The 21,405-nt window shown below is 43.0% G+C and overlaps 1 protein-coding gene across 1 annotated transcript in view; it reads left to right on the plus strand.

Annotated features, from left to right (window-relative positions):
* Window positions 1-3,928: 3,928 nt before the first annotated feature.
* Window positions 3,929-21,405, plus strand: part of cdkl5 (cyclin dependent kinase like 5) — a 33,265-nt gene continuing 15,788 nt past the window's right edge. Inside the window, exons 1-4 of the mRNA XM_076302446.1 lie at window positions 3,929-4,177; window positions 7,327-7,361; window positions 19,081-19,126; window positions 20,028-20,164. Coding sequence (XP_076158561.1) covers window positions 4,114-4,177; window positions 7,327-7,361; window positions 19,081-19,126; window positions 20,028-20,164 — 282 coding nt within the window. The 5' untranslated portion in view covers window positions 3,929-4,113. The remainder of the gene's footprint in view (window positions 4,178-7,326; window positions 7,362-19,080; window positions 19,127-20,027; window positions 20,165-21,405) is intronic.

Raw genomic sequence — 21,405 nt, forward strand, 5'->3', positions numbered from 1 at the left:
CTTTACTGTTGCCAATATCATACATTTTGGCGCAAGAATACAAGCGACATTTTCGAAACAGTTTACCCAAAATAAAATTACATTTGAGGAGACTCGAGGTTAGTGTTGCACTTCTTGGGAAATACCTTACGAAAACACCGATTATTAGGCGAGTCCAAGTGAGATGAATTAAGTGGCTATTGTTTAAAGCAAAACGTCTTTATGTAAAAGTGTTGTACAGCATATAAGTTTTAATTGCATACAAAAGACTCAAACAACTAAATCATGATTCCTTACCGTTTCTACATGGAAATTGACGAGGGTCAGTAGGCTACTTTCCTTCAGAACTAAGCCGCCATTTTTGGGCACAACCGCGCATGTCAAACAGCAGCTAACTTGGCATCTGTATCTCTGGACTCAAGATGAATATATTCAACAGTGGTTGACAAGTGGACTGTCATGCCTGCCAGTGACAGTTCTGGGTTAGGCTATAGCACTATAAATCAAATCATCGACAGAATTTAAAAGATATTTTAGCCCATCAAGAAAAAAAAACATGGGACATCAAAGTAAAGTTACAGCCTACAGCAGTTGTGATACTCAGAAAACTGAGTGTGTAAAGATAGATAGATAGATAGATAGATAGATAAATATATAGATAGATACTTTATTGATCCCCAAGGGGAAATTCAAGGTCTCAGTAGCCTACAGACATCACAACATGCACTTACAGATCAACCAAACAAGCCAAAACTGAGACGTAAAACATAATAAAACAGTAAGATGACAATAGCCTAGTCTTGACAACAATGTAGTTGCAGGGGGACAAAGGTGCTTGAAGGCTTGCGAGTGATGGATGAATTATTAGATTTGTTTAGATATTCCATACCTCATTTCAGCAAGCACGCAGCCATAAAACAGCGTAAACCAGTGCAAGTTGGGAGGTACTTAGCAGTAATCAATACTAAAGAAATACAACCAATAGTGTAAACCTCTTTACTAAATTATTAAAAAATTGTAAATCACAAGAATATACTCAAAAACCACAATAACCACCATGAACAATGTATAGCCTGCTGTAGGTGGCAGCATACTATTGGTGACAGATAGCAATGGGAATACTATTCCTCGGCCTGTGACATCATGTGTATTATTATTTTGAATCCATGCAAACTTGGAATAGCAAGTTAGCATACATACCTTCACTGTTATGGTAAAAGACCAAAGCAACATTATTATTATTTTTTTCATTTTACCCTAATAGTTCTCTTCAAAGGTAGGCCTATTTATATCTTCAGAATGTAGGCCTACATTGAAGATGTTGGCCATAGAAAGTATTACATAATGTTGCTATTAGAATTACATTCTACTGATACATTATTAATAATAACCTCGTTTTGTGATACTTGTGCTCTATTGTTTTTTTTCTAGGGTACAGCATCTGCATTTTATTATTGTTCATGTATGGACTGGTGCGTAAAGTATTTGTACATGACCAATATAACGAAGGTCGTTGACACTAGATGGAGAATTGATACCTTGTGCGGCTTAATAGTCTGCGAAGCCCAGCCTCTTTGGACCACTTTTGGGAAGGCTCTAACATGATTGGCTAAAAGCGACAAGGATGTGCGGGCTTTGGGTTCCATTTTATTTTCATTGGTCAACTGTACATCAGTCTAAAAGGTGCAGGATGTTGCCAATACTAGTGGTAGGTTGTCAATGGAGGCAAGTGGTACATATCTCTGTTGCTTAATGGTCAGCACTGCAGGTGAAATGAAAACATCGTCACGGAGTGATGCAAGTGGCTCTAAAGTGTCCATTTCAAGACCTGAGGCCGAGTGAGTAAATCGTCAACTTCAATTAATAGCTCTGAAATAGCGTCGTGCCGACTGTTATATAGTGTTCCATATATTTCTCGTGAGCATGGATCCTTTGCGGTCAGCCTTGCAAATCTGCTATACAGAATTGCCTTAGCCACTGAATTCACTTTGCATGCGGCGATCATAATCACAAAATTCATCCAGAATTCTTGGACGCTTTGATGTGGTGTATGCCATTTTTACTTCATGATATATTAATCTAATAATCTAACGAATTCAGCAGCCCTGCACTGAACGTGGTGAGTGTGGGTGAGGATCAACACCACTGCCTTCATAATGCTGTGATGCTTTTAGAGCCGTTCCTATGCAGAAAACTGCCACATATTCAGGTCATTATCCCACAGAAACCCTTTTTTCGTTACAATTGGTAATATTTCTATCAATAAATGCGGTTAGGCTACACCACAGATAACAGATTTGCGATGTCACGTACTACGAGAACTTTGATCCACCTACGAATCTATATACTAAACGCAAGCGCGCAGTAAGACGCACGAGCGCGCTTTCATGAGGTACACAGCAACACGCATCCGAGTCTGTGCATTTAATACACTAAAGTGTCGTTTAAGAGCAGACATGTTGTTAATACTGGCACCTGAAGTGACAGTCAGATACCTATTTGGGGAACGTGACAGTTGACTGTAGTAGACGACCGAGTCATAGGCGTATGGTCGTGCAGCATGCAAGGTGGAGATTGTAGTTGCAACATGATTTGCTTTTTTCCGGGGTATCTGTACATACACGCAATTCGTGCATGTGTGTCATACATTTACCGTCTCTACGGAGTTTGTCCATGCACTTGATTCTTGCTGCTGTAACCTTAGAACCCAAAGTTTTGGAGAGCTGTCAATTTAAACATTTTGATAATATTTTGTATCTCAATAAGGGGAATTACGGAAATATTGTACAGCTGGAGGTGGAACAGTGGCTTAGCAGTCCAATCTGGATGAAAAGAAAGAAAATCCTTGTAGCATTTAAAAAGCATTCCATTTTACATATAAGTGTTAATAATTCAGGCTCCAGGTGCGCCGTGTCAACAAAAATGACGTCACTTAGGATAGCATTGCAATCAACAGTTGACCTCACAGTTGCAGTACGCATGGATCACTGTCTGTGAGGCTCCTATTTTAGGGCCTATGAACATTTCCTATGTTTTTGTGATGGCATTGACATGGTTCCTACAGTCTCATGCACGAAAACCAGCAGGGTGACATCTGGCCTCATTCAGGCACTTCCTCAGACCACATCACTTTCTTTTCACTGTCTTGTCTAATGGACCAGAGCAAGAGACATCCTTCTTCAGAATACTCGTCACGTTGAGTTACATATAATTTGTGACATTTGCACAATCATTTCTCTATGTGTAAGTGAACACCTTTACCTTGATTGACATGTCAGCTGTATAGATGTAATAGGTATTTATTCCTAATGTGCCAGTAGAGCTGTGTTTCATGACCTCAGCATTGCCTTCATCAGTGCTGTGTCATTTTACCCAAGATCAGACAAACAGATAGATTTGTAGATGAGCTTATGAAGATTCTCATAAACGCTGGTTTCTACCTTATTAGAAGGAGCTCTGTATGGACTTGGTATGTGCCATGTGGATGGGCTGCTGATGCACATACTGTAGTAAGCATGTCAAGTGTGGCCTGGTTATGTATAATTAATCTGTGTGAAAAGCGTGGGCGTTTGCACACATTACTAAAGGCACTCAGCGTGCCACTCCCCGGACCAAACAGCTGAATTCTGTGTTCGTATTTAGATGCACTTTGACTACTCCCTCCCCTAGTGACTTAACTTCTTGTACTTCTGCTTTTTTTTTTTTCAGGTAAACCTACGTGTGACTGAGTTTGTGTGTATACATGCACGGGTGAGTGTGAGTGAGTGAGTGAGTGTGTGTGTGTGTGTGTGTGTGTGTGTGTGTGTGTGTGTGTGTGTGTGAGTGAGTGAGTGAGTGAGTGAGTGTAAGTGTGAGTGTGAGTGTGAGTGTGAGTGAGTGAGTGTGTAAGTGAGTGGGTGAGTGCGAGTGTGTGAGTGTGTGTGTGTGTGTGTGTGTGTGCATGTGTGTCTATGTGTGTGTGTGTGTGTGTACAAGTCACTGCTCAAATCACTGGGAGTGATCAGAGACACAAGCTTTGGTCAAGTATGGATGCCTCAGACACCATGACAGGACGCCACTCTCCCTCTGCTAGCCGGGACTGCCGTCTGTGAGGCCTGTCTCAGACCATCCACAACCCAGACACCTTTTGACTACATGAAGATTCCTGTCACCGGTTATGTGATGAATAAATTTGAGGTCCTTGGGATTGTTGGAGAAGGTGAGTTGCAGATTTGTGAGGCCCGAAAAGCTTTCAGTGCAAAATTGATGCCTTGGCAAAGATCGAACTACATGTAGAGTGGCTACAGATATGGCTGACTTTCAAGGTTCCTTTGTGTTCTTCGTGTCTGTCAAGAGCTATTTTTAATTTTTTCACAAGGCAGTCAAACGTGTCTTGGGAGGACTTATGATGAAAGTGAGCCCATCGTTTTTTTCCTGGAGACACAAACTTCAGTTTCACAGAGATTAAGGTGCACCATGTCATGGCTTCACAGAGGTTGCTATATTTTACCACATTACAGGAATGTAGCATCAGCAGGGTGCCATAAATGTTACCCATTTGGTATGAGGTTATCTTCATGAAGCAAAATGACACAGCAGAAATCAACAGGGTAATGCATTTTTCTTGACGTTATGAGCACTATCCACTATTCATCTCTGAAGCTTATGTTGAACCAGCATTGATATAACTGCCACCCCTGCCCCCCTGCACTTTGCTGGTGGGGTTGATGTAATTGTCAAAATGTTTCTTAGCGCATTTTGGCAGCAAAATCTGGAATGGGCAACCACACTGCAGTACTCCATTTTATATCTGCAGTCCTGAGCAATAGTCCACACACGTGAAGGACATGTTACATGTTTCGGGTCACATGATGAAGAGTATTTAGTACCCAGCATATTTTAGTATTCAGAGCCTTCATATCTCTCTTCCCTCTTGTTGTGTTAAGTATAGTATATAAGTATAAGTATATATACTCTTTTGATCCCTGCATTTATCCCAATCTGTGAATTACACACAGCACACAGTGAGATGAAGCACACACTAATCCCGGCACAGTGAGCTGCCTGCATCAACAGCAACGCTCAGGGAGCAGTGCCTCAGAGGAGTTAGGTGCCTCAAGGGCACTTCAGCCGTGCCTACTGGTCGGGGTTAGAACCGGCAACCCTCCGGTTACAGGTCCGAAGTGCTAACCAGTAGGCCACGGCTACCCCATTGTATTACAAAAGTAATTATTTACTCTATGTTGTTTTTTATTTGTATACATTTTGAATTAAGAAACTGCCTTGTCTCTCAAGAGGACATCGTTTCAGTGCAGCCTGTGGTGAGAATAGATGCTGTGATGCTCGTAGAGTTGAAAAGAACAGACTTCACATGTCCAATGTGGGGATTTGCCAGTTGCATTTGGTCATTCAGCATTGTGCCATTTACCATGCTGAGTATTTACTGTAAATAATTGAAGATTTGACCTCTTCCCCCCTTTTTTCATTACAAATGCCATTCTGGAGCTACCAGTGAAAACTATGTTCAGCCTTACAAATAGCTCTTAAGAAGATGAACGATTATGGGAATCATGGACAGTAGTTGGGCATAGGTTAGCAGTGCAGAATTATGGAGGGAGAAGAGGAACACTTGGAATAAGGAGGGAGATAGATAGATAGATAGATAGATAGATAGATAGATAGATACTTTATTGATCCCCAAGGGGAAATTCCCCAAGAGGAAGTGCCACCTGTGGTTGTATAGAGTAACCTGTGGTAACTCTAAACAAAACATATTGATCTCAATGGTGCATTTTGCCCATGTTCAGGGTGGAAAGTAAAAAAGAAAGATTTGCATAAAACAAGTCAAATTGGTGTTTTTAAAAAGAAGGGGTCATGGAGAATAAAGAAAAAAATATAAAAAATCTTTGTCTATTCCCACAAGATGTTTGGGTGCTCTGAAAATGAGGACCAAAATGAAAATAAATCAAGAGCCTATGTTGAATACAAATATGTCTTCTGAAGGCCTAAACAGAGCCCAGCCAAAAACTCCAATACAATTTTGATCAACTTTGAGGGACAGCTATGACCATGCAGGATCATCCAGACCAAACGTGACAACTTTGCTACATACGACTCCTATTTGTGTACCAGCATGCAAAATTTGAGCCTCCTGGTTTAGTTCTTCCGTTATGGGCTTGTGAACTTTGACAAAAAAAAAGAGGCCGAACAAAATAGACACCCCCCTGTAAAACTGGCTGTATCTTGGAAAGTATTGATCTTGATCATAAAAGTAATTTTACAGTGTGTCTCCTGGGTAACATAGGTACACCTGGTAATTGTTTCAGAATTTTTTGAGACCTAAGTGCGTGGGCCCTGGTTGAATTGACGTGGATATGGGAACGCTTGAATAAGGAGGGATATTGGAACGCTTGGAATAAGGAGGGAGATGGGGACGCTTGGAATAAGGAGGGAGATGGGAACGCTTGGAATAAGGAGGGAGATGGGGAATAATGAAGGAGATGGGGAATGCTTGTAACTCTAACTTGAGAGCCAGAGTATCAACTTCTCAGTGCAGCAATGCACTCATTTCTTTTGAAGTATAGATAAGGGCAAAAGAGCAGCAGATAGCTGTGTGTGTACTCAAGCCCCGCTCTACAACCCCATGTCGCTCTGGGGATATTGACCCGTGCAATACAATTGACATATGTAAGTCACTTTGGATAAAAAGTGTCTTACGAATGCACATAGGGGCAGTCATGGCCTACTGGTTAGAGCTTCGTGCTTGGAACCGAAGGGTTGCCGGTTCGATCTCCGACCAGTGGGAACGGCTGAAGTGCCCTTGAGCAAGGCACCTAACCCCTCACTGCTCCCCGAGCGCCACTGTAGCAAAGCAGCTCACTGCTCCGGGTTAGTGTGTGATCACCTCACTGTGTGCTCTGTGTGTTCACTAATTCACAGATGGGATAAATGCAGAGACCAAATTCCTTGTATACGCAAGTATACTTGGCCTACAAACCTGATTTACATTCATTTAGCATGTTTACATGTAAATGTAAAAAAATGTACATTTACATGTAAAACATGCTAAGTGAATACATGTAAATGTTCTTTAGAAACAGCAACTCAGTGTGACCTTGTGTGACCTTTTCCCGCATGTTCCGCACCTGTCCGGTGTGGGGATTCATTTTAGATGCCCGTCCCGGCTCCGCCCCCTCCCGTTACCGTGGCCACCCTTGCCCCGCTGGCTATGGGTCCCGTGGGGCATTCGCTGCCCAGCAATGCCAGGCCAGCCTGGTGGCATCATTACCCTTGGCACCAGGTGGGTTTGGGCAGCCTGAGGTGACGTGGAAATTAACACAGTCTGTTTTCTCCTGTCTTTATCCACAGGGGCCTATGGGGTGGTTCTCAAGTGCAGGCACAAGGTAAGAGACCTTTTATGCATACATTAGGACTTACATGCATACAGATGCTATGGCACCTTTTATACATTACTTACATGGATACAGATGCTATGGCACCTTGTATGTGCTGTGCGTGTGTAACGTTGGTAAACCTCACTCCCCGACGCCTCAAGAGTGCTGCTGGCATGAAAGCTAGTAGCCTGGGCTTTTAGCTCGATTGTCAGCACGCTCAACTCCTGATCTGAGGTGCTGCTGTTTCGCGGGCTCAAGTCCGGGCGTGTGCAGGGTTGAACTGCGGAGGTGCAACACAACGCAGGTTACATATACATTAGGGCTTATATATATATATATATACACATATACATATACACACACACATTAGGGCTTACATGGATATAGATGCTATGGTACATACACTCATTAGGTCTTACATGCATGCAGATGCTATGGTACACTGCAGTGTCACTCTAGTCAGAGAAAATGATGTGGTGTTGAGCTCTGCATTGTATACCACATGAATATCAGGGAACCCTGTGTTGCGCCCAGTTACAGGTCCAGTACTGTTCATCAGAGTATGATGGCAAAAATGATTTGTTCCACCTCTCTGAGAGATATCATGGGGGATGTGTTCTGGCTCTTCCAGAAAGGATGGTTGTTCTGAAGAGTGAATAAAGTATTGAAATCCTCATCCAGAAGCTAGTTATGTCAGTGACAGGTTATGGGTCTCAGTGACCATTGGGCACAAACTCATTTGGGTCTCAGTGACCATTGGGCGCAAACTCATTTGAAGCTCCAAGAATACATGTATGCAACTGTAGTGATTTTAGGAGCCATACTTGAGAAGGTATAGGTATTGCTGATATATATCTTTTAAAAATAATTATTCAGAAAGCCCAAATTCCTGCTTTGTGGGTTTCTAAACACATCTCATAATCCCATCTCAAACATGTCTCATCATTTTCAGATAGATGATACTGTATTTCTGTGTGTGGTGCAGACCTGGCATGTGAAAAGCTTTAGATGCAGTGGATGTGATAAAGAGGGCAGCCATTTTTCCTCTCGGAGTGTTATGTAATGGCCTCAGCAGTGTTTTGTGTATTTCTGAAATCCATTGGAGCCGTGTGCTGAGGAATGCCCAACATTCTCCCCTGCTGCTCCCACGAGATTCATCTGAAGAGCATGCAGTACAGTACAAGAGCGAGGGAGGGAGAGAGAGAAGAAAAGAGAGAGAGCAAGAGAAGGACAGAGGCAGAGAGAGTGAGAGAGGGAAGAAGGAGGAGTGATGGGAAGCAATGTCACTGCAGTCGAGTCTAGTTTACATTGTATGCTTTGAGAATCCGTGTATTTTGATCAGACCCTGATCTTGTCTCAGATCAGCAAAACTGGCAAGACACTATCAAATATTATATCACTCCACAGTATCACACCAAGACACTATCAAATATTATATCACTCCACAGTATCGCACCAAGACACTATCAAATATTATATCACTCCACATTATCGCACCACAGCTTGTTTTTCACCGCTTCCTGTTTGCCTCTCCAGAAACTCTTGTGTATAGCCTACTCGTTTAACATCTCTGCTGCCCACACTGTGTAGAGGTAGGGAAAAGCAGTGTGTGTAGAGGTAGGAAAAAGCAGTGTGTGTCTAGCGGTGCTGCTCTTTGTATTCTCTGTATGCACCACAGAGGTGAAATTCATGAACAGAGCCGGTGGTCTGTGGAGCAAGGCAAACCTTATTGATCTTGTACTTCAGTAATGACACAGACTGAAGGAGATAAGCCCTCGTGCCAAACACATCCCTGCAGAAAAGAGGACTTAGAAGAAGGGGGTTGTGTAGAGCCACAGTGTGCCTCAGGAGAGGGGAGGTCTGGGCCGAGCTGGCTGCTGTGCTGGTGTACGGTGTCACTACTGTGGAGTGGGCCTGATTAAAGTTTGATCAGCCTGTGGTCTGAGGCTCCAGCACCCCTCGGTTCACCCTCGTCTTTGGCTAGCAGCCATGACTGAGCATGTAGCTAATGCTCACTACACGCTCAGGGTCATCTCCATTCATACCAGCTGTCATAGCACCCTGCAGGGGACACCAGAAGAGAACGCAGGAGAGAGGGAGAGAGAGAGGGAGAGGAAGACAGAGAGAGAGGGAGAGGGAGACAGAGAGAGAGGGAGAGAGAGAGGTTTTTTTTTCATTATAATGACTGACTTAGTCATGATTGAGCTATTTGCTAATATATGTTTATGCTTCATTTATATTCAAAGGCAATGGCATAGTTCCTAAGCAACAGTTTGTGTGCTTTGTTGAGAGTCACGAATTTGAAATGGCAGGCCTCACCAAATATGGAGTGCACTGTCTGCATGGGCCAGGGCGGTCCTTTGTAGTTATGAATGAGGTCCTTCAGCACACGCAATTCAGATCTGCTCATGCATTATTGCTGTGCTTGCATAAACAGGCAACTACCACTGCGCTTAGATCTGCCTCAACAGAGCGGCGAGCCTGCCACTGTACTTCTGTCCCTAATAGCTGCTGTTTAATGGCTGGTTCACCCTCCTTGGGGTTACGTTTGACCACAGCAGAGTAATCAACATTAAAGCACTGTTTTGTTTAGGGCCGACTGGCCACCACACAGAATACGACCACGGAGACCAAACCCTTTTTGTCTCCGGCCTTGTCAGTGCAGTCCTCTGGGAGGCGCCAGGTGTGGCCATATGGCCTGGGGGCCTGTGGTTATGCCTGGGGGGGGGGGGGTGGCGGACTGCCGGCCGGCTGAGAGGAGTAATGGATCATGGAGGCTCTGGGGGATCTGCTGCAACAGGGCTCATTGCTCTGGTGACCTCTGGGACTGAGAGTCTGGCAGAGGACCAGCAGAGATGGCGCATCAGTCACAGGACATACATGGTCCTGGGAACAAGGAGGAGGAAGAGGGTGAACAAGAGATCACTGGATATTAAGCATTACCATACACACAATTAGCATTAGTATTAATTAGCATAATACAAAAATGAAATATTTTAGTCACATCAGGCACACAATTCATGTAGACCCAACAAGAATGTATTCAGCAACGGCCCATTTTTAGTTCAATTATGAACGTGATGCCTTCAGTCTGTTTTTATTTTATTACATTTTTATCTGAAGCCTTAGGGGTTTCTTTTACACCCTGAAGATAAAAGCACAAATTCCCCCAAATTAATTCTCCTACCAGACTCCCACCTGATTCATCTGAGCCTTCATCGATTCCTGAAGCCATTCTCTTCCTCAGGATTTCTCATTATCTTCTCAGATTCATTTTGCATAATTCAGAGCAGAGTAGGCTAGACCCAGTGCCATTGGCTAGACCCTAGACCCAGTTCCATTGGCTAGACCCAGTGCCATTGTCTAAAAAGCCACATATTGTGTGTTTTTCATGCACTGTCCACTTCTAATTCAGCTCCTCATTTAAACAGCTCTCTCTCGCTCCCAGCTCTTTTGGTGTAATACACTAGAACAATATTATAATGCACTCATTTGCATCCATATCTCCCGAGTATAAATGAAGGCTCTGCACTGACTTGCTTTTTTGCATTTTTGCCTCATCACTAGTTTGTAAAGGTGTGTATGGTTTTTCTAGCATGGCTCATCGCATGCTGTTGTAATTGGTTAGTCAGCTGTTAGTTTTATTTTGTTTTTTGTGGGACATCTCTCATTACAGCCTGGTGGATGTTTGAGGTCGGGGAGGAAGCACATGGCTGTTTCCACAGGGCTCCTCATTAGTTCCCTGCACCGAATGTCACAGCTCTCAGTTTATTTACAGGCATTCTGATGAAATGTTATACAACGTGTGGGGGCGAATAGGGTATGCTGAGGTGGCTTGGAACAAAAAATAGCCCAGATTGGGATTACCTTCTGATTGGTGATTTGTTTATTACCGACAGACTATTTTGATAAGGAAGTGCAGCTGGCTATAATTGCTGTTGACCCCACTTCTGTGATAACAGTTAGTTCCCTCTGGTTTCAGGATTTAAAGGGGAATGTGAAGTGATGGTCCAGTCTAAATAAAGCAAACAATGGGAATGATATGGTGATCAAAATAAAATAATTTTTAAATGGTAAATGTAGTCATTTATAGGTAACTGACATTGTTGGGTGGGCGGTTGAGTATATAGCCTTTGTAAGATGGCTTTTGGCCACTTACATCCAGCTCCTGTCCCTCGTTGTTGCTCTCTGCTCCATGTTTGCTGCTACTTGATGGCCTTGTACATATGTCAGTGTCTTGCTCTAAAGGTTTGGCGAGGACTGCACAGAAGACGGTTCAGCTGAAGGATGCCCTTGTCCAGACTAGAGGCACTGAGAAGGCCATTGTTTTTGTTGAAATTGTTCCGAGCGCTGTATTCCCAGTGTTCTAAAAGGGCTCCAAAAGGGCTTTTGTAAACCCGGCCAAGCCAGACGTGTCTTGTTTTGTCTTGTGCGGTGTTGTCTGTAGACGATGCATCTGTTCCATTCTCAGCACTAGAGCTGACGCAGGCAGCCCTTTGTCATTAACGGATTAGAAAGAGAATCTAGCAGCTCTGCCATACATGACATAACACATGTGTCTATATATCTGTTGTTTTGTTCTTCAAACTAAATTTGGTGTATGACTCTTAGTATAGGGACTGTTCATGGGACATGATCTTTTAGCCATATGACCTAATAAACGGGAATTAATGGGAATAAACTGGGAATTTTTAATATGGCAAGTTAGTCTATAACAGGGAACTTAAATGTAGTGGACAAAACCCCATCTTGCAGCATAATATTAGTTAAAACAACCTGATTTAATGCAATTTCATTCAAATCTCTACCCTGCACATACGTCAATCACATGCACACAGCAATCAGCATAAGCTACTAGACATCAAGGAAACCTATGGTTCGTTCATGTGCATGGGAAAAAAATTCCCAGTGAAAACGTCATCTCATGTGGGAATAACTGGTGTGAAACTTTGTTTGTGAACAGAGTTGCCCAGTTATGGGCTTGTCGTCACTTTTATCCTCATTCAAATGGGTGTACGTCATTTTGCATTAGCGGGACGATTAATAACCATATGCTAATATTGCCTGTCTGATTAAGATTGACAACTTTATAGGCCTACATAATCATAATCTATGAAGTTTGGGGTGTTATGTTATGTCATTATTTTTTATATATTTTCTTTTATTTGTTTTACCAGTCAGTGTTCCAACCAATCGGATTTTGTTGTTGAGCGTATATTGGGCATTTCAGTGGTTTCAATGTTGCTAGCTTAGCACGCTAGTAAACCATAGGCAGAGAATGGGATTCCCACAAGCATGCTAGCTAGCTTTACATGCTAAGCTAAGCGAAAATACGAACAAACAAATCATATTGCTTATTACAAAACAAAATGTTAATGTTTGTATATGAAACAGTTTGTATGAATTACCCGAAATTCCCAGTTAATTCCCCTAAATTCCCATTCATTCCCATAATTTCCTTTCATGAAAGTTTCCAATTTGGAATATTTCCAAAATTCCCAAGCTTAACTTCCCATGGAATTTTCCGGAAATGTTCCGCCCCTTTGCAACCCTAGCTACTACTACAAAAATAGTGGTTGCTCTCGGCCATGTTCATGCTGTCATAGTTCTCAGAGGAAAAAGGTTGGAGACCCCTGATAAGTCCAGACTGAGTGGCGGACAGCAGGACAGAAGGGGAGATTATAGGTGGTCGCAGATGCTGTTGACTATGGTCTCTCCATACCATATATCTAGGCTTTGCTCCTTCTTCCAAATGACTGTATTTGCAGGTTGTTGTTGACAATAGCCGCAGTCATGTTTGCTAATGGTTGGAATGTTCAATTAAATTGCGTCATTAGTAATGTTGCAGTTTTCACACTGCCCAGGGGCCTCTCTGAAACATCCATACAAATGGACCCGCGTCATTAAATCCATAGCCATAATATCACTGTGGGTGAAGTCACATTTGTATAATGCCGTGCTGCGCACTGTGCAGTGTGGTGAAATTGAAATGCCAAGTGTTTAAATGGCTGAATGGTGAAATGCATCTGTCCCTTGTCAAGCTTTATGTTGACCTACACAATTAAACTCTCCTCTCGGCTGCTGTGTTATTAGAGGTTTTTGGCACTCTGTTCTGCACAGACCATTTAGCATGTAGGGCACTTCTGGGTAATGAAATCAATTCTATAGATGACGCAACAATACAGAGATGCTACTCAGCTTATTGTTTGCCACTAATTGTAATCACATAGTGGAAAATTGAGTTCAGCTCAGATAATGCCTGCTTTCTAGAGCTGTGTCAGTCTCATAACACTTGCCTGGGTTCCCCTCTGTTCTAGAGCTGTTTCAGTCTCATAACACCTGCCTGGGTTCCCCTCTGTTCTAGAGCTGTTTCAGTCTCATAACACTTGCCTGGGTTCCCCTCTGTTCTAGAGCTGTGTCAGTCTCATAACACCGGCCTGGGTTCCCCTCTGTTCTAGAGCTGTGTTAGTCTCATAACACCTGCCTTGGTTCCCCTCTGTTTGAGAGTAATCGTTCCATATGTGCTGTTACTGTAGCTCTTGTAAGTACTTTCTGTTAAATTTCTCACAGAGGCTGGACCTTTAGTGATTAGTTGTTGGTTATGCATTTCTGCTCCATACTGGCTGAGTAGTCAGTAAACTGAATACCCTATACTTAGCAGCAACCAAGCTGAGAGAGAGTCATTTCCCAAAGCCCATCACTGGCTTCTGCACCTAGCCTACAGGTATCCACAATGTTAACAAAGCTGTGGCAACTGCACCTACCTGACAGGTGTTCACAATGTGAAGATAGCCGTGGCAACTGCAAATAGCCTACAGTACAGGTATTCACATTGTGAAGATAGCCGTGGCAACTGCACCTACCTGACAGGTATTCACATTGTGAAGATAGCTGTGGCAACTGCACCTACCTGACAGGTATTCACATTGTGAAGATAGCCGTGGCAACTGAAACTAGCCTACAGTACAGGTATTCACATTGTGAAGATAGCCGTGGCAACTGCACCTAGCCTACACGTATTCACAATGTGAAGAAAGCTGTGAAACCAGAGAAATTGGAAACAAGCTTGTAACGTGTAATCCCCCTCCCTGTACGCACAGAATGGAGTAGTAAGGAGGGGAGGTCGGCAGCTGGACACGGGCACCCAGAGCAGGGTCTTGTCTGTTAGTGAGGTATAGTGGTGACCACAGAGGCCCTAGTGACAAGTCTGTCCCTCCTGTCTCCCATCACTCCACAGCTATTCTGTGCGTTGTTACCCCTAAAGAGGCCGGTAATGCTAAACCGAAACTATAACCTCTGGGCTCAGTTACTACTCACAGGGGACATGGGCACAGTTTATACTGTGGTATGGGAGAACACGTTATATATATTTTCGGTAAGACTTTATATTAAGGTACACATATTCACCATTAACTGATAAAAAGGCCAATATGGTAATAATATATGTGTCAGTAAGCAGCTAGTTTATGGTGAATATGTGTACTGTATATGAAGTGTTACCATATTTTCAATCCATGCCTTTTGAAGATATCTTCTTTGTGATGAATGTGATCAGATTTATATAATGGTCACATGTAAGAGTGAGTAGAATGGTCTGTGTGTAACGTTAGTTACAGTGTCGTCAGTGATAATGTAGGTATCCAATGTGACAGTGTTATTGCAGAACTAAGACAGTCGTCAGTGATAGTGTAGGTATCTGATGTGTATTAGAGAACCACGACAGCGTCAGATTTGTTTGTACAGTCACTCAGAAATGTGAGCATATACCCCCCCCCACACCTAACCCCCATACACATACACCTTTTCATCACACCCCCCACACACACACACACTCAATTACCCCCCACACACCCACACACAGGTACACCCCCCTCCCCACCAGGGCTTGAAAACGAAATTATTTTTCAAACGTTCCGTTCCGAACGGTTCAGGTAGGCCTATGTTTAACGTTTTCGTTCCGCCACCAACATATCGGTCCTGAACCGGTTAGGAACTCAAAATATCGTTCGTTCTTAAAGTTCCGGCAGTGTTTGGCGGGCCTATCAAGTCTATTTATGTGGACTTTACCTTAGAATAGACGTACTCATTATTTCCCCTTGATTTAGCCTATACCGTAGCTATGCCCAAAAATAATAAATCACAGGCGGCATCCAAAAACATTCAGATGGGCTATCCATCCCATAGCCTACAGACTTACTGTAGGCCTAACCTATGCCTATAAATAATTTCTTATCAAAAATATTTTGGATACGTGCTAAACTCCTTACCTGGTTGTAGCCTAAGTTTTATCCATATGGAGATCTTCAAATGCTTGCGCTATAATTCCAACCTGTTTATAAACGAACCTGTCTGTTGCTGACAAGGCCTATCTCAAATTTCCCGTTTATCTCTTCTACATAGAATAGGCTATAATTGCGCAAACATTTCAAATCCCGATTTTAAAACGACAAGGCGTGGACAGGCAAAATAGGCATCAAGAACACTTAGGATATGATTTTGTGAAATTTTATAAAATATATAGAGAACGAAAAAAAACGTTATTAACCGGTTTTGTGGATTTCAGAATAACGTTTCTGTTCCGGAACAGTTGAAGACCATTTTGTTTTTCGTTTCCGTTTCCGCTCCTCGTAAAATTCCATAAAATTCCGTTCATTTTCGGTTTTCGTTTTCGTTCCTTGAACCGGTTCGGAGCCCTGCTCCCCACACACACCATTACCCTCTCACACACATCAACACATCCCCCACACACCATTACCCCCACCCCCATTCATTCAGACCATTACCCCACACATACACACACTCACACACCATTACACTATACCCCCTAAACACACACACCATACCCACACACCCCATTTCTCCTCACCATACACACCAACCCGCCCCCCCTCCACACACACACACACACCATTTCATCCCAAACCCCAAAAAACACTCCCCACACACACACAGGTACACCCCCTTCTCCCACATATGACAATAAACTACTTGAACTTAAACTTGAAGGTATGAGTTGTGTAGAAAACAGTGTAGTTCTCTTGTGCAGTTTTACAGTGTGATTACGGTGTGGTATGTACATAACATTCTTAGTCCTGTCTCAGCTCGTCCTGTCTGCTACGTAATGTTCTCATACAGCACAGTTAGTCCTGTCTCAGCTGTCCTGTCTGCTACGCAATGTTTTCATACAGCACAGTTAGTCCTGTCTCAGCTGTCCTGTCTGCTTATGTAACGTTCTTATACAGCACAGTTAGTCCTGTCTCAGCTGGTCCTGTCTGGGGGCCGATCTCATCTGGTCCTGTCTGGGGGCCGGTCTCAGCTGGTCCTGTCTGTGGGCCGATCTCATCTGGTCCTGTCTGGGGGCCGATCTCAGCTGGTCCTGTCTGTGGGCCGATCTCATCTGGTCCTGTCTGGGGGCCGGTCTCAGCTGGTCCTGTCTGGGGGCCGATCTCATCTGGTCCTGTCTGTGGGCCGATCTCATCTGGTCTTGTCTGGGGGCCGGTCTCAGCTGGTCCTGTCTGGGGGCCGATCTCAGCTGGTCCTGTCCTGGGCCGGGCGGCTCCTTGGAGAGCAGGCGAACGCATCTCCTTAGCTCCGTCAGCACTCCGCACCCCCCTCCTGCCGCCTCTGTGCTTTCACTGGGGCTTGTGATGGCTCGCGCGGCCGCTGTACAGAGTGCTCCGAGAGAGCGGTGAGAGAGAACGCAGTCACCCCAGCCGCCCGTCCCCATTGTCCTCCCCAAGAACAAAGGAACCCTTGAGAACCCCTGATTCCAGACATGAAAGTAGCCGTCAGGGCAGTTAAGTCACAGGGGGAACAGGGAGTTTTCAGTTGTGTAGACAGCTCAGGTTTCTTCCTGGAATACGGGAGTTTTTCCTTGTCACAGTTGTCATATGCCGTGTTTGTAGGGGGTTAAGGGTTAACCCTGCCAGTCTTCTGGTTGTTGTGTTCCTTAAACATCTGTATATATATATTATATATATATATATATACACACACACACACACACACACACACACACATGTGTGTGTGTGTGTGTGTGTGTGTGTGTGTGTATATATATATATATATATATATATATACATATACTGCTAAGTATTTCTGATATGTTGCTGATTGGATCATAAACAGCCACAGCAATGAAGAGGAATGACTGATAATGATTGACTCTCTATTATTGTGTTACATGCTCCAAATGTAAAGCACTTTGAGCTGCATTCTGTGTATGAAAGGTGTTATACAAATAAAGCTTATTATTATTATTATTATTATTATTATTATTATTATTATTATATTTAGTTTTAGGTCAGTGTTAAGATGTGTTGTCCACTCCACTGCCTGCTTTGGGTTGTCATCCCAAAATGAGAGGCAACGAAATGCAAACATTATTCAGACAGGCACAAAACCATCTTGCTGATATGGATCCAAGTGTCAGTGCTGCCTTAGCACTTCATTTGTTCCAATGATGGACCGCGTTGAAGGGAGGATGCAGCAGTATTCCATCTTGCTCAGAGGCACTGTTTTCCATAACCAACATTACAATTATCCCTTAAAACCCCAAATGTCAAACAGTGCACTGTGCAACAGTTCATATTATTAAAGGTGCAAATCGGGGCACTGGATATGCACTGGTTCGGACGCTAGAGAGCCAGCACAATGTGAATGTCAGGCAGAATTTAGCCTTGGATCTAAAGTAAGCCATTTGTGAAACTAGACCCTTTCAAATGTGTCCTGTCTCCCAAGAGACACAGCAAGAGTACTCATGCATCTAATTACAGGTGGGTTGGATGTCAGCACTGCAGAGGTGGAGAACAATAGGCTTTCCATCTGCACGGCTTCAGACACAGACCCATGGGAGTGGACCACTCAGAGTCCTGTACTGCCCAGTCCCTGCCAATCACACCACGAATGAAAAAACCCTGAAATCAGCTTTCAAAACCCAACCATTATTAGTAGAAGGGAAGCCATCAAGAGTCAGACTTCTAACAGCCTATCTGATCACAGCGGTGACAACTTTATCAAGGTCAAATTGTTTGTTTTGTCTGACTTGTCACCGGGAGTATAAATCATTTGATCAGATTGGATAATTGTGAGCGGATGCAGGGAGATGGCCTGTCCGTCGCCTGTGGCGTCGGAGATAAGCAGCGTGAGCACTGACCGTGGTGAGAGGAAAGGGAATAAAATGGCCGCCCGCCACACGCTGTCAGAGCCCTGTCAGTCAGGTGCTGCGTGCGCGCTCGCTCTGTGGAAACCTGGTGCGTTCTCTAGCCTCACACCTAGAATTAGCATATTAATAAAGTAGATTTCTACAGCCAATCTCCTTCTCCTCTGTGGTTTGGACAGAGGCCCTCTCACTTCGCTAAGGGAATTAGACGCATGCATGCCAGCAGGCAACGCAGGGATACAAAGAGACACCCACAACCCCAGCAGTGGGGATGGCAGCTGAAAGACATGGTGTATTCTACATGCTCACTCAGTTGACCTAATGGATACTCCCACACACTCTAAAGAAATCCATCCACTTGTAACGATGCTCTAAATCTTACAGCAAGTTGGCCACTGATTGTGCTGCTTTTCAGGTGATTATTTTTAGAAATGTGGCACATGATCTTATGGAGCTTTCTGAAGTGAATACTTTGACAGCTTCGTAGCTCTTCATGTAAAGCTTGTTTAGAGATAGCCGTGAGCCATTTCACTCCTTATCTCACTCTACAATGTGTCTGTTTCACAGGAGACAAAAGAGCTGGTGGCCATAAAGAAGTTCAAGGACAGTGAAGGTAAGAGGCTCTGTGTTTTTCTGATTTGTAGTTATAAAAGCATGTGAAAAACTCAATAAGTTTGTGGATTTATACTCTCAGTAGATTTATGATCATTCTCCTTTGCTCTGTTCAATAGAAATGTTGGAATTTTATAGGAACTACCGTATTGGAAACAACTCTGCACAAATGATACCACAGACCAGATTTTAGTTTTTGTAAGACCATTTTAAAGCCCATTTTTCTTTATAGAGGTTCAGTACTTTCATATGTATTTCAGATAGATTTCATCATACTGTACAAATCAATCATATGGACCTATGGCTATTTTTTACGTGTAGACAAAATGGTATTGAGTGAATCTGATATCACTCACAATTCTCATTGGCACTTATACAGTTTTTTGAAAGCTGTCCTAATTTCCTTTCCATTAATCCAACATGTTTTAACAAATCCATTCTAATTCCATGTGCAATAGTTCCAACCTCTCAAATCTAGAGATCTATTTTGGCACCCGAGTGGAATACAGGGCCCTAATTGTAATGGATGGCAAAGCGCAAAGTCTATCAACTAGCAAAGTTCTGGTACATGAACTATATAACTATAGATATGATATCACTCCTGAAGATTCTTAGTCTCACTGTTTTGAGTGTGGATTTGGTAATTTTTTGTGACTATGCATAAGCACCCTTAATGGTAATCTCCATCTAGTAAATAGATATTATTGTGTCCTCCTCCTCTTAATTCAAGACATGTATGATAAGTGAAGAGAAGCCCAGTGCAGTAGCCATTGTTAAGACATGGTCTAGCAGTGGGTTATTTTTGTAGTACCGGTATTTGTGATCAGTGATAACAATGTACACTATTTGATATGTACTCTGTAATGAGGGTCTGATTTAGTGTGTTGTGCCTTTTCTTCCAGAAAATGAGGAGGTTAAGGAGACAACGCTGCGTGAGCTTAAAATGCTCCGCACACTTAAGCAGGAGAACATTGTGGAGCTGAAGGAGGCCTTCAGGAGGAGAGGGAAACTCTACCTGGTGTTTGAATATGTCGAAAAGGTCAGTGCATCACAACTGGTTATTTGTTTCGCACCCCAGATCTTTGTGCAATGGTAAAGCTTTGCGGCAAATCAGGAAACAACCGCACATCAATACAATTTTTTATACAAAGTATAAAAATAACTCTCTGCCATAATTTGATAAAATAACTATTACTGTGTCTCTGTGTATTTAAATGCATTAAGTGATCATTTAAAGGTACACTATGCAAATTCATTAAGTGATAATTTAAAGGTACACTATGCAAGATTTTCACCTTTACGAAGCCAATTTGATGGTAAACAAACTTGTAATAGGTGAATCGTTTACTTAGCATGCGCTATACAGCATAGACGTAGCGAGTCACTACCGAGAAAACCAGCCATGCAACTTCATGAACGGTGGCACGACAAATTTCGCGAGAATCATGAAACATTACCTTGTCAGTAGATAAAGCTCTTTGGAGATAGTTTTTGCCTGTTGTGAGTTCAGTGCGTTCAGTGGTTAGGCCTTCAATGATGACTATTTTTTGACAAAAAATAATAATAGGGGGGCGTTCCGGGGGGGATACCCCCCGAAATTTTTTTTTGCATTTCAGCTTTAAAATGTGCAATTTCCCAGCATTTCACGGTGGGGGGGGGGGGAGTTTTCTCTTTCTCCCGCAAATCTGTGTAGGCCTACCACTCTAGAATCTTCGTTAGACAAACAATTAATGTTCCGAGCTGAATTCCGCATTGCTTAGATCTTTATTAGGCGAATAGCACCCGACCATCATCCTTATCAGCAGCAAAGTGAATAGGCTGCTAGGCTAGGCTACTTATTTATCACCCATATTCATTAATCTGCTGCCTGCTACTGTCTGGTGAAGACGTGCAATTTAGTCCATGTCATATTGAAAGTGACCACCAAGTGCGCTCAAGTATGGGTTTGTGCAGACTATTTTTAAATATTTAGGCTATCGGTTGCCTAACTTATGTGTTCTTGACTTGCACGCACATATGGCACTGCCACAGGTCTACAATGATGTGTTCATTTAATAGTTTAATCTGACATCAGCAAACTTGCTTCAGACTGTTTGTAGGGCTCTCCTACTTAGCTGTAGCTTTAACGTTAACGTTACAGTGCAACTGTTTTAGGTTGTGCTGCTGCTCTGATTACTCAAAAGCTAATGTGGAACTACAGTAGGCTATCCTACAGTGTTTGCCAAACGTATTTATCAGAAAGTGTCTCAACAGAAAATGCTAAGAAAATTTCTCAGCACA

The sequence above is a fragment of the Alosa pseudoharengus genome, unplaced genomic scaffold (genome assembly GCF_046254945.1).
Source record: "Alosa pseudoharengus isolate Yale_2024_CS ecotype anadromous, Long Island Sound unplaced genomic scaffold, YU_APseudo_1.1 YU_APseudo_1.1_scf_24, whole genome shotgun sequence".
NCBI classification, from domain to species: Eukaryota; Metazoa; Chordata; class Actinopteri; order Clupeiformes; family Clupeidae; genus Alosa; species Alosa pseudoharengus.